Genomic DNA, 14,256 nt, shown 5'->3' with positions numbered 1-14,256 from the left:
TTCTTAAGTCAGTCAAAATTTATTCACACTTGGAAGTTTTCTTATGCACCCAAAATAGTCAGTGTAGGACACAGAATCTTGGAACAAGATTTACATCGCCGTCCTATGCACATCTGTCAAAATGCCATGGTTCCAGGTAAGGATGCATAGAATGATAGCCTTCAATATAAGAATCTTAAAACTTACCTGCTGTTGACCTACCCCTTCTTCCATGGGCAGGGTACTCTAGTAATGCTTGCATTTCCATTCCATAAACTTGGTTAAGTAATGCTAAGCTATTTGAGCACTGGGGAAAGCTTAGATATAACTTTAAAGTGTCAAAATGCCAATTGCCAGGGCTCAGACAAGTGAAACAGGAGGGCATGAGTAGGATAGGCATTGGAAGTAATAACATAAACAAAGTATTACCAAATACAGAAATTATTTCCTACCCTGTCTGCCAATGGTGTCTTATCTTTGCTTGTCTTACTCACTTTCCCTTATTATATGTAATACGTGAAGCTTTTACTTCAGTCACCTTTGTAAACAAGTAATTGCACAAAAAATACTAGGATTTCATTGAAGTGTATATTATGGCTCTCTGACATAGCAGCTGTCTCCTTGTGTGACTGCTACTTGAGACTGGTGCTGATGTCTTTTGCAGAAGAAAATTTAATACAAGTCCATTTTAGGTTTCCGAACACACTTGGACCAAGTGGGCAATTGCCTGGATGAAATAGCTAATGCAAAATCAGTCTTCCCACCCCCCGGAGCAATTTGAGTCACATGAGCAAATGCCTGCTAGTTATATCAACATCTGGGTTTATATATTTCCCCAACGGTGTTGCACAGAAAAGGAGCTCTGGGTAATTTCTGAGCAGCATGGCACCGTCTTTTACCATATCAATGTTGCAGTTAGCTGATGTACCTACTAGTGTTTGGATTATACTACCATTACTACAGTTGCTAAAAGTTGTTTCTGCACTGAGCAGTGCTTATTTTTCATCAGAATTTGACTTTCCTTTACGCGATTTTAGCTAGTGTTTTCCATGGCCAAGGCTCAGGTGCAGAGAAATGGCATATGCATTTAACTATTAATAGCTGTTCTAGGTTGTACTTGTGTTTGTGTAAGTAGTCTAATTGGCATTTCTTTCAAAACCAGTCAGACAAGCCCCTACTGGAGAGGAAGGTCCATCGAATCTTGTTTCATGTGCTGTGGGAGACCTCTCAACTCATTTTAACAGTAGCAGGAGAAGGTTAATCTGTCAAGTGGGAATATGGCATTGGTGAGAAATGAAACATACATACACACAAATGTCACACTTAAGTTTCTTTTCCTGAACATTCATAGGATGGTGGAGTGAAAGTGTATTACATTATAAGCTTTCAAACAAGTCTACTTTGGAAGATATATTATCCTAGGGTTGGCAGAGGTAGGCATGCTTATATACAATATGCATAACAGTGAGGGTCATGGAAGATGAAATACAGAAGACTGAGCATTTTTTAAGCCTTAAATGTGTGTGAAGTAAATGCTGTTACAATTGACAAACTAGTGTTAATAACTACTGGGATTTTTAAAAAAATGTTACCTTCAACCTGTGGGTGATGGAACTGAACTTCCTTTTTATTTTGCTTCAGCATACCTATCCTCTTTGAAAAATTCTGCAAACATTACTTCTCTACCTGAGTTTTATGAGATTTGGCAAGGGTCTGGCAGTGATGGATTTCAGCAAAGAAACAACATTACTGTTTAAAAACTATATAATAAAAGGGTATCCCTAGAACAAAAGGTAATGATAAGAATTGGAAGTTGGTGTCAAAGAATTTGGCCAGAGGCATAGGTAGGAAAGAGAAAACTACCTTATACAGACTGTCCACTTAGACTCAACAAACATGTTTCCCATCACTGGTCCACTAATTTAAAATCTCAGCAACATTGTTGGATACAATCTATTAGCGCCATAGATTACATGCATCCTACTCCTAATTGATCTTGAGCTATTTAGGTAATTTAAATAAAACAAAGGACAGAACTAGCACCCATATACAGTGGTACATCCGGTTGTGGATGGGATCCATTCTGGAGCTCCGGTCGGATCCTGAGGTTTTTGCAACTGGAGGTGCCTGTTATACGCATGCGCGTGGCGCGGTAGAACACTTCTGTGCATGCGGCAAAACCCAGAAAAATACTTCCGGGTTTGCCACGTGCATATCCCGAAGGATACGTAACCAGAGGTGTGCCTAAGTAGAGGTACTGCTTTACAGAACTTCTGTTACCATAAAATGAATACAGCAAATTAAGTCACTTTAATTAAAGAAAATTACAAAAGGTGTGCAAAACAATTTCCATGATTAAATACACATTTAAAAGCAACATGCAAACTGACATCTGAATATAGGTTTTAGTTAAATGACAAATTCCAATACTTTTCAACTTGAACCAAGACTTCAATTAATTTTGAAGTATGCATGAAATCAAGGGAGCTAATAACTGAAGTTGTGTTTTAAGGGGATGATATTGGTAACTTCAAATTATGTGTCCAAATACCTCATTTCCCAAAATATAGTGTTGTGATTGATGTACTACTTAGTGTTCAGAGAGACAGCGGCTTAGTTTGTTCCGAACACATAATAAGCTTGCTGTATGATAGGGATTTCTTACAGGCTATAAGGTGGGAAAGCTGCAGCCCTCCAGCTGTTTGACTACACCTCTCATCATCCTTGGCCATGCTGGCTAGCACTGATGGCAGTGAAGTCTAGTAACATCTGGAGGGTCACACTTTCCCCCTTCTTGTTGTTCAGTATACTACCCTCTTGACCATTACAGATTATCTTGTAGAACTTCCCCAGCACAACCTAAGTGCAAATACCAATGGATCAAGAACTGAAGTGTCTGGAATGGTTATTTCCAATATCTAAGCTGTTTGCTGTCACTTTCCCAACATCTCAACATTGTCCTATGCCACTTCCTGCCCTGCAGAATGGTTATTTAGGCCAACAGTACTTTAATGATGTTTGCTATGGATTTCTTTTGGCACCTCTGACAAATGACAAACAAGTTAATATCTATTTATAACAGCATGAAAACAAGGACCATGAGCATTCTATCTATGTCAGAGCAAGTGCAACTAAGAGCCAACTTGCTATAATATTCCTTTCTGTGTATTAGAAGATAGGAGGAAAAGGACATTTTACAAAGGCAGAAACTGCTGGTATAGATTTCCTGCCACCCCCTTAAGCACCGTACTAGAACTCAAATCTGTATGTACTTTTGACATGTCCCATTCACTGTTTAAACCTTAGTAATCTCCTGCCCCTTCAGTCTTACGGAGTGGCAGGCACTAAGCTTCACAGTTTAATTACAGAGAGAAACCCAATAGGCACAGGCTATGGAAACATTTTTTTAAAAAAGGGGAAAAAATTGAAGGAACAACAGCAGCCAAAACTTAACATTTAAAACCAGCTGTTGACAGTTAACGTAGTAGTCCTCTGCCTTGCTCTGTCCATACTGGTTTGGGCTTCTTAAAGTCATCTGTCCCATCTTGAGCAGCACAGTTGACTGAAGGTAGTGAGAGGCCATCTCTTCAGGAAAGGGAGAATAAGCAGGACGGGGTTCCAGATATCCTTTCCCCCTACCTACAAATTTCCATCAGTTCAGTCAAAGTTTGTCATCAGTCATTTCTAGGAACTGAGCATAGACATCCCTGGAGCATTCCCCTTTTTGATTGAATAAAAATTTGTAGTAGCTGCCATCTGCACAGATCGCTGCAAGAGAAAGATACTGTTTTCAGTTTGGCAACTGAAGTCAATTGCTTACACATTGTGTTTCACTGCACAGCTTTTGCTTGTGAGAGCAGCAAGAGACGCCACATTACCTGCAGGCTAAGAAATGTTCTCCTATAAGACCTGCGCTATATACGCCAATCAGTTCTAGCACATGGCTTGGCCCACCCGAGATAGTTCTTGATGAATCATTAAACTGCCCTCCGTGAGATCTCAAGTAACAATCTCGAGTGTTCAACATTCCTTGCAATCTAAACATTTTTACAATCTTAGGCTGCAATCATATGACATTAATCTGGAGTTAAAACCCATTTATATAAATCACACTCCCATCAAGGACAGAGGTAGATTCCTCTAAGAAGCTTGTTTGTGAGCACAGCTGCTTGAATTCATAGGCTATGTTTGGGATATGCATAGTGAGGGGCCTTGTTTGATTTTTGGTGAAACTTGAGATTCTTACCTAGGACAGAATTCGGCTCTGTTCCAAAGGCACAGATGCAGGGAGAGCCTGAGGGAACCTGAAATTTGGAAAAACTCCATTTGGAACTGAAGTATTTGGGCAGGAAGCTGGCTGATGCTAAGCTGAAAAAGAAAGAAAGCTCTCTTCAGCATCATCTCAAACCAGTAGTTCAGGCACTGAAGCAAACTGACTCCTAGCAGCACGTATTAAGGTTAACAATTATTTTAATAATAATAACAATAAAAATTTATTTATATTCCGCCCTCCCCAGCCAAAGCCAGGCTCAGAGCGGCTAACAACAGTAAAATGTAACTAAGTCAGTTCTTGGTATGAGCTTTCGTGTGCATGCACACTTCTTCAGATACCTAGTTGGTCTTTAAGGTGCTACTGGAAGGATTTTTTGTTTTGTTTTGACTATGGCAGACCAACACGGCTACCTATCTGTAACAGTAAAATGATACAACATTCTAAAATCATTTCATTATAAAATTAGTTCAAATCAGATTAATGGCAACCATTGGGCTAGAGTTCTGTGAGGATTGCCAAAGGAGGGGGTCAGGCTGTGCCCTGGCCAAAGGCCTGGTGGAACAGCTCCGTCTTGCAGGCCCTGCGGAAAGATGTCAAGTCCCCCAGTACCCTAGTCTCTTGTGACAGAGCGTTCCACAAGATTGGAGCCACAGCTGAAAAAAACCCTGGCACTGGTTGATGCCAGCCTAACCTCTCTATGGCCCGGGATCTCCAAGGTGTTTTTGTCTGAAGACCGTAAGGTCCTCCGTGGGACATACCAGGAGAGGCGGTCCCGTAGGTACGAGAGTCCTAGGCCATATAGGGCTTTAAAGGTTAAAACCAGCACCTTAAACCTGATCCTGTACTCCACCGGGAGCCAGTGCAGCTGGTATAGCACCGGGTGAATGTGATCCCTCAGCGAGGACCCTGTAAGGAGTCTCGCCGCGGCATTCTGCACCTGCTGAAGTTTCTGGGTCAGTCTCAAGGGTAGTCCCATGTACAGCAAGTTACAATAATCCAGTCTGGAGGTGACCGTCGTGTGGATCACAGTGGCTAGGTCAGTGATTATTTAAATTATTTATTTTAGCTACTGATACATTCTTCCTGTATGAAGTTACCTAATCATTTTTGCCTAGCGATCATCACACTGGCCCCAGCTGCTTACCTCGACTGCTTGTTCCTCTTAGGATCCTCCGCAGCAAAAATGTGCACTGTGGCGTGATCACTTGACACACAAATGAGAGAAGCATCTTGGTTGAAGTTAATGCTAAAGGAGAAGTCAGAAACAAGTCTGCTTATATCACCACTGTCATGGAATAAGTTACTTTTTAAAGAAATGCCTATGTGTATATACTGCAACTTTTCAAACACTATAAGCCAACCTCTTTCCCAAGTATCTTAAAAACAAGAGTTTCTAACTGTAGGTTTTGGGGAGGTTATCTAAAGCAATGCCACCTTGCAACAACATACCCAATGAGGTATTGATGCAGAGTGAAGCAGCATCAGCAACTGAAGTGGTAGAAAGTGAAAGAGCATTCACCCCAGAAGTAAACCACATAGACGGGAGGGAGAGAAATATATTCACACCTTTAAAAAGCATTAACTCCTCCATAATACATGTAGCTGATGAAAAGGGCGCACAGATATTGGTGAGGCATAATTACTTCTTAATTAGTATCTTAGTTCCTCCATAAACCAACACAGTTGCAGGATGAATGCTACTTTAATTCTGAGTTTTCATTCTGAGTTTGAAAAAAGGTGCAGAAATCAAAGATCCTATGGACATAGAACTAAGGGATCCCTGTTTCCCCAACTTTTAAAAGCTATAGAAAAGTTCACATGTTTGAACTGATGCTTTATTGTATATCTCATACACTGCTACCTCTCAGACTTAACCCCCACTCCCATTTTTTTCTTTTTTGTTTAATGCTCAACTCTCAATTGGATTAAATTCCTCTTGAATTGTACTGCTGCTGATTTCTCTACCTTTGTGATGTCACATTTCCCCCCAAGGAATTTTCAGATACCAAGGCTAATGTTTATATTTGTCTGATGTGCTACATATAACACTGAACTGGCTAATGTGAAAAGCCAGCTGACAGTATCAGCTGTATGATTAGTAGGTCACAGATGGAAGAAAATTATTCACAAACAGGAAGTTCATGTCTCTTAACTGGAAAATGGGGGGGGGGGGAGTTTTAAAGCATGAAACCCCCATTTGTACAACAGCCACTCCCTCATCTTGCTGATGATCAAGGCAAAGCATGATTCCTCCAATCCCCCCAACACATTAACAAAACAATAAACCTTACCAGTAGATATTGGCAGCCTGAGACCCTCTGCGCAGTTCCTGGATTAAATGCCCAGATGATGTATCAAATATTCTTATTAGGGTCCCCTTGAAAAGCAACAGCACACATTAAAGATGTGAGAGGAGCCTTTCAAAAACTACATAAGTTCTTCCCAGAACACAACATTAGGATACAGCTGTTCACTTCCCAGATGATGGCTCTGTCTTTTTTCCACCACCCTACACTATTGTAGCTGCACATCTTTGCCCTTTCCATATGGAATTATTTTTGTTATCCGGTGCTATCCTTCCCACATATTTGGAAATCTCTCAGGTTTATCTGCATGAATATATCCAAGATCAATGCCACTAAAGTCAGTATTTTGACAGGAAAATTGAGAAAGTCTACATGAACTGGATTTATACGGTATACAGTAGTCTGAACCTAGTATATAACACATTTGTTACATATTTTGGAAGATTCTGGCATGCAATAGTGAGGCAGCAGTATGAAAGGTTTGAGTGAGGAACGAATAGCCAGGGAACCTATTTGAAGCAATGCAGGTTACAGGCTGCCAGAGAATGCAGAGTTTATCTCTTGACCAATATTTGCAATAACAGCATGCGTATTTTCAAATGTAATCACTACAACCACAAAGGTTACCAACTTCCTGTATAAACTTTAAAGCCAAGACTTTCATAAATTCAACTTCTGTGTTAGATGATACAGTCTTCCCAGTAGGCTTAACAGTAAATTAAAGACTATACAATGCACCTATTAAAATGCCACGCAGACTCTCAAGATGACACAATTCAGGGTTCATTCTAAACCATTAAGGACTCTTGTGCTGTTTTCTAGCCAACTGTGGAGTAAAATCATTGACTTACTTTTTCTGATGCTGTGGCAATTCTTGTTCCCTGTAGATTAAGAGCTATGCAACTCAATACCCCTTCATGAGCTGGTATATCTACAGGAGGTTTCTCTGTATTTGCCAGGTCCACTATCTGCACATGTCCAGTATGTGTTCCAGGGAATGCAAGTAGGGAATTATTACTGTTTGGGCACAGGACACAAAGACCTGAAATACAATTTAAAGTATTGAGGAATAGGCATTTTTACCACCATCTCTGTCCTCCCCACCTTCCATCTGAAAATAAGTTTTGAGAGTACTTGGAGCACTCAAAAAAGCAAGCTAGGAAGCTTCATGCTACCACATAGCCATGAGTCTCAATGTCTGTATAAGCAAAAGGCAGGATTTACCGAATGAGTCCCATCAGCACAAACCCTGCAATAGGGCTTCCGTTTGCGCAATAGGGCTTTCCCCCCTTCTCCTGCTTCCATGGCTCTCAGAATTGGCTCAAGGTGATTGGGAGAACCCTCAGAACAGTACACAGGGGAGGAGATGGGAAACTGTTTTGTTGGACAAACTGCAATGCTCGCAGTGATGGAATGTTAATCATAGCATACCGTTGACTCCCACCCAAAATTGACAATTAGCCCTGAAATGCCATGTTCCAACAATGCATTTCCCAACAATGTTTTTTCTTTTTTCCAAATCCAACGTGAAAACTATGGGAAGATGGAAGACAAATGGTTTTCCACTGCACTTAATGGGGATGACAAGGATGCTATGGCTCAGCATCACAGCACTTGCAAAGCATGAGAAAGGTCCAAGTAGTTTTTTTATACAGTTAAGTCCTAGGGTGTGCAAAATAGACAGCATCAGTTATCATGAGTACAATAGCAAACAGAAGAACAGCACAGGATCTTTCTTTGTTCCTCTTACACTTTATGTAGTGAATAACACTTACCTTTAGGATTGTAGCAGGTTTCGAAGACGTGCAACTGGTGAGGGTTGTGCGTGAATGTGAAAACCTTAATCATAGAGTCCAGAACTACCACAATTCTGAAAGAGAAGGCAATGGCAGGCCAATTAGCATCATGTCCAGCTACATTGGTCCAACTCCAAACTGGGGAAAAAACAGAAGGAGTTCTCCATACAACAGAGTGTGACCAGACTCACCTATCTCTTCGCAGCTTAACTGCTTTGACTTCTGTGGAAAATTCTATTTCGATAACGGTCTTCTTTTTCAGATCATCCCAGATCATCACTGCAGAAATGGAAATGGCCTTATTAGTCTTAAAGTAACACCCTGCAATCTTACAAAGTGCTTCCAGAGATGCCACTTTGGAAGTCTAGCTACATGAGGAACTACTGCATCCCAGACTACCCAGTCTGCACTGGTTCACTTGGCAAAAAAACAAAAACCATACCCCAAGTTTAGATCGTCAAAATTAGACATTGTACAGTTAGCATTCAGTTACAATTGGTTTGGGGCAGGAGAAAATAGAAGCATCAGCTACATCCAAACAAGTCTTATATGATGGCATTCTGAAGCTTAGTCTACCCTCTTCTTCACCCTCCCCACCTGCTACTGCCAATAGCTTTTTATTCCTGTTTATGTGGGAGTGCAGTATCATGGCTGCTTATCAAAATCTGTTTGTCCTTTGACCATCTGGAAAAACACAAATTATCCTGAATACAGGGAAACAATAGGCCACAGATTGCTCTAGCTAGCACCTGGCATTAAAAGGAATGATACCTCATTGCACAACTCGAGAAGGGTGACAGCTAAGTCCACATTTATTCAAATTTTAAACTACCCAGGAGGTTTTCGATAAAATCTGCTTGAACACCAGTTACATTAAAGCTGCTTGGAAATGTTCAGTGCTGAACTCAGCCCTAAGCTATTGCTTACTTACTGCTCAATACTTTACCTTTATTAGGTGGGTATTTGGGTTTTTTCCCTCCACCAACCAAAGCTAAATAATTGCAGCGAAACAACATTTCAACATGGCCAACGCCTCCTTCTAGAAATTCTGGAGAGGGAAAAGGGACATTTTTAATTAAACACTCAAGGCAAAGAAAAGTTTATTAATGCTGTAACATCTTTGTGTATCGAGAGGATTCTCTCCAAAGACTCCAAGTTAAAATGCAGCTGATGTCAGTCCTCTTTTACTTTTTACTCCTGGAGTGCCTCGTTTCAAGACAATGCTTCATCATCAGAAAAGCTTGCTCAGAGCCTTCTTCTGACCACACATTATGGACACAGCAATATTATACTGGATCAAAGTTTTTAAAAATTGTACTCAAATTCTGGCAAGTGAAGTCTCTGTTCTATGCACAGTTACTTGAGGGTATAGGATTGCACAGCACGTGGTTTAAGATTTTAAAAAAGGCACAGCAGAACAACTATGTATATTGAGGAAGAATCTCACCTTGTTTCTCCTTCTCTTTGAGCGGATCTGCATTAAACACTCTAAATCCATTTTCCATCCCACATGCAAAGCACCCTAAAAAGGAAGAGGATTACTACTTCAAGTATATATGCTCTGTATCAACAGGAAAAAAACAGCTCAGTAGTAGCACATGCTCTTTGTACAGAAGTCCCAGACATCTCCCATTAAGAGGGTCAAGTAAGACTCTTCCCTGCCAGAGATGCTCTTAGTCACAACAGGCAATACAGGAATCTAACTGCAAGTACAGATCCAATGCATTACAGTGATTCAGTTGTGTCCATGGCAGTAGAATGGATTTGTGAACATTTTAGAAAAGCAATTGGCACTAAAAGCTATAAAGATGCCTGGAACCTGATGTATTTTCTTGGCTATTTAGGATCAAACCTGCACAGCTGTTTATAGGGATTAGGGAGTCCTCATTCTGCCAAGTATAATTTGTTTTTGAACAGGCTGGCCCACAACAGGCTTAAATTGAGAGCTCTATCAACCACACATTTCCTATTTCTTGTAGTCGATGCCAGTTATTGAGAAAAATGTGTCTTCCCTTTCCCCGCCCCCTTCTGTTCTTCTACTTCAGCATTTATAGTAACTGCATATTATTTTCCCCATTTATTTGTTTACCAAGAAGCACAATCAAGTACATCAATCTAAATATTTTTTTCCTTTCAGCCAGTTTAAAACTTTATTCATTATAATGGTTTAGAATGAACCTTGAATTTATGAGCCACCACATAAAACGCCCGTTCTTGTGTTGATACCTTTCAGACCTCTTGTGGGGGAGGCACCCAAAGAAGGGCCTCGGGTGATGATTGCAGGAGTCAAATAATTTCATGCGGGGAGAGGTGGTCCCTGAGGTACTGCAGTCCTGAGCTGTTTAAGGCTTTATAAGTCAAAACCAGCACATCTGAATTTGTTGCCAAGATAAAAGCTGGAATTCCAACAACTCTACTAGCCTATAAACAAACACCCTAGGAAACTGCATCCTGTAGGTGTAGCCCATACAACCCACATGATATAAAGTTTCTGATGCAAATAGAATGAACATTTTACTAGCTTACATATTCTATGAAACTCCACTGAAGTGACTACTCAGATTACTGCAATAAAATATTTTCAAGGTAAAGAACAGCAAAGCATAAGCTTTTCTTGGGTGAGGTTTACTACAAGGAAGTTGATCCCTAACTTGTGTTACTCTAGTGAGTCATACCCTATTTTCTTGGCAGAAAAAAAAGAACACTAGCTAGGATGACTATTTTTCCTAACTCATTCACTAAGGGCCACATCAATTTGGGATGCCTCACACACTGTATTTTTAGGGGAACACATGAAATGTTAAATGTGCACCTAAACAAGTGTGATTTTCTTAGAAAAACAATTATGAAACAAACAGGAGCACAATAAACATAGGACACTCCTCAATTTGCAAGCACATAACTGGTGTAGTCACTCAATTTGAACTAGCTTTCCTAACAAATTAAAATGACAAACTATTTGTGATTGCTACTAACTAGGGATAATTGTAAGAACATAAGAACTGCCTGCTGGATCAAGCCAATGCTCCATCAAGTCCATCGTCCTGTACTTCAGCGGCCACCCAGATGCCTGTGGAAAACTCAAAAGCAGGACCCGAGCTCAGAAGCACTCTTCCCTCTAGTGCTTTCCAGTAACTGGTATTCAGAAACATTACTGCCTCCGACTGGGGAAACAGTTATCATGGCTAGTAGCCATTGATAGCCTTATCCTCCATGAATTTGTCCAATCCTCTTTTAAAGCCATCCAAAAGTTGGTGGACATCACTGCCTCCTCTTGAAGTGAGTTCCACATATTAACGATGTACTGCGTGAAGAAGTACTTTCTCTCATCAGTTCTGAATCTTCCAACATTCAGCTTCATTAGAGGTCCACCAGTTCTAGTGGGGGGGGGGGCTTTTCTGTCCATTCTCTCCATGCCATGCATAATTTTATAGACTTCTATGTCACCTCTGATTCACCTTTTCTCTAAACTAAGAAGCCTCAAACACTGCAACCTTCCCTTGAAGATCCATTCCCCTTATCATTTTGGTTGCACTTTTCTGAATCTTTCCCAACTTTACAATATCCTTTTTTGAGGTGAGCTGACCAGAACTGTACTACACAATTTTCCAAATGTGGTTGTACCACAGATTTGTATGTCATTGTGACATTGGCAGTTTTATTTTCAGTTCCTTTTCTAATGCCCCCCTAGCATGGAATGTGGCTTTTTTCACAATTGCTGCACACTGCGCTGACATCCACTATTACCCAAAGTCTCATTCCTGGTCAGTCACCACTAGTTCAAAGCCCATGAACGTATATGTAAAATTATTGTTCCCAGTGCTAACAATTCATTTACAATGAGTTGCATTTGCCATTTTACCAACCATTCATTCAATTTGGAAAGGTACTTTTGGAGCTCTTCACAATCTGTTTTCATTTTAAAGACCCTTAACAATTCAGTATCATCAATAAATGTGGGCACTTCACTGCTCACCCCTTCCTAACTCTTGATCATTTGTGAACAAGTTATAAAGCATAAACACCAATAACCATTCTTGGGAGACTCCATTTTGGGTTCCTTTTTGTTCTCTTCCATTTGGACAAGACTTCCTTTTGTTAAAGGAAGCCTTCTTGCCTCTAACGGCTTCTTTGACTCTGCACATTACCAAACTGGCATTCTCTTGGCCCTCATGATACTTTTTGCCATCTATGGTGTACACGCCAGCTGAGTTTCTAATATTGCATTTTTAAACAAGTCCCCAGCAATTTGGAGTGATCCAACCCACTTGACTTTGCCTTTCAACTTCCTTTTTACCAAGTTCCTCCCTTTGGGGAAGTTTCCTGTTTTGAAATCAAAGCACATTTAATTTAATAGTGCTATGGTCACTGCTCCCAACTGGCATGACAACAATTACATCTTGCATCAGGTTCTGGGCGCTACTCAAGATTAACCTCAGGGTTGCTTACTTTCTAGTTGGTTCCAGTCATTTGGCACAGTCATTTAGGGTATCTAGAAATTTTGCTTCTTTACTGTGAGTGGGACACAGAAGAGATGTTGCAGGTCATAATGTTGCTGCTATGTGCCCTTTGATTAAAAGCAATAAAACTGTTCAGGACATTCAATTCTGCATGCAAATTCATATGCCCAAGAAAGCAGCTACCTCTCAAAGAGCTGCAGTTTGATGAGAATTCAAGCAAAGCAATCTGAGGAAGAGAATGATTCAGTGCACAACTGGGCCAAAACACACATCTTAGCCCTAAGTCCAGCTTTGGCATCTGCTTGTGGGAACTGTTGAATTATGCATCAGTTGCAGTGAAAATGGCATTGAGTAGGAGAGCAAGCCTGACACTCATGCCCAACAAGGAGCTCAATATATGCAGGTTTTTAAAGAGAAAGACTAAAGGAAAACAGGATGAGGCAATGTACAAGAGGTAAAGCATCTGGGCTGGGCCAAGCACTGTTGTATTAGGACAAAACAAGGCTCCGCGTGGAAGCCTGAGAAGGCAAGGAGGAGAATGGAAGCAACTGCCTCCCCTGTCTTGGTGTCTCTGGGCAGAGGCCGATCCTCCCCGCGCATTTTGCAAAACACCAGACTCCGATTGCGCCCCATAAACACCCAAGCGCGCTAACCAGAGGCCGGAAAATGGAAAGGGGAGAGACGAGGCCAAAGGGGAAAGTATGGGCACCCATCAACGTTAACAGAGAGTGGCAAGCAACGCAAACTTAAGGGACAAAGGCAAGCTGCTGGGAGGAAAGAGGATATGTGTCTGAGCCCGGAGAGGGCAGCCCCCTCTCTTCGCCCCAAGAAGGGAAGGTAAAGCCCTCCTCCCCGCCCGCCCTTTTTTGTGCCCAGGCATCCGTCTAGGCTGGCCGCGGGTTCGAGACCTGCGCCTCCCTTCTGTCGGAAGGCCTGGAATTATTTGGGTGGGGGCGAGAAACTCAACTTTCGCCTCTCCCAACCTCGCCTCATTATAGACGCTGAACACGGGGGAGGAAAGGAACCCGCCAAGCCCGAACGCCTCCCCCGCGGGCGGACCCCTGACTCCCACTCTCCACCCCCGGCGCCCCGCGAGGGTCTTTACCGTGGTCCTGGTTGAAACCGGCGAACAGCAACCCATTCCCGTGCGGGTTGGCTGGGAGCAGGTTCATGGCGCCGGACTCCGGGGAAGGCCGCTGCCGCGGACGTGGGGGGGGGGGTCCTTCACACCATCGGGGGAGGGTCACTGGCCTGAGGGGGCGGCAGCGCCACGATTCCTTCCGGACTAGACAGGCGCCGCGCCGAGCACCGAGCGCGTCCAATGAGCCCTCCCAGGCTGACCGGAGGAGAGCCGAATTGTCGAGCGCCGGCCGCCGCCGCCTTTCTCGGCTTGGCTCTTTCCATTCCCCAGCCTGCTACGTCCGTCCCCCTCTTTGCGAGCG

General features: G+C 42.1%; 1 protein-coding gene across 1 annotated transcript; it reads right to left on the bottom strand.

The window, feature by feature from the left end:
- Window positions 1-2,270: 2,270 nt before the first annotated feature.
- Window positions 2,271-14,238, bottom strand: WDR45B (WD repeat domain 45B). The gene is made up of 10 exons (XM_083725929.1): window positions 13,920-14,238; window positions 9,802-9,876; window positions 9,301-9,402; window positions 8,546-8,633; window positions 8,334-8,428; window positions 7,410-7,600; window positions 6,544-6,629; window positions 5,397-5,498; window positions 4,226-4,347; window positions 2,271-3,747 (listed from the first exon to the last, which is right to left on the bottom strand). Exons 1-10 carry the CDS (start codon window positions 13,984-13,986, stop codon window positions 3,641-3,643), a joined length of 1,035 nt encoding a protein of 344 aa, XP_083582055.1. The 5' UTR covers window positions 13,987-14,238; the 3' UTR covers window positions 2,271-3,640.
- Window positions 14,239-14,256: the final 18 nt, after the last annotated feature.

This window comes from Podarcis gaigeae (assembly GCF_964106915.1).
Source record: "Podarcis gaigeae genome assembly, chromosome: 2".
In the NCBI taxonomy this organism is placed as follows: Eukaryota; Metazoa; Chordata; class Lepidosauria; order Squamata; family Lacertidae; genus Podarcis; species Podarcis gaigeae.
This window is presented reverse-complemented; position numbering and strand designations above follow the sequence as displayed.

Bases quoted from the DNA above. Each gene is read 5' to 3' on its own strand.
- WDR45B (XM_083725929.1), bottom strand. From the start codon at position 13,986: ATGAACCTGCTCCCAGCCAACCCGCACGGGAATGGGTTGCTGTTCGCC. The intron at 9,403-9,801 runs GTGAGATTCTTC...TTCCCTCTCCAG, and splicing joins CAAAGAGAAGGAGAAACAAG to AATTTCTAGAAGGAGGCGTT. The intron at 4,348-5,396 runs GTAAGCAGCTGG...TTTCTTTTTCAG, and splicing joins AAGAGGAACAAGCAGTCGAG to CTTAGCATCAGCCAGCTTCC.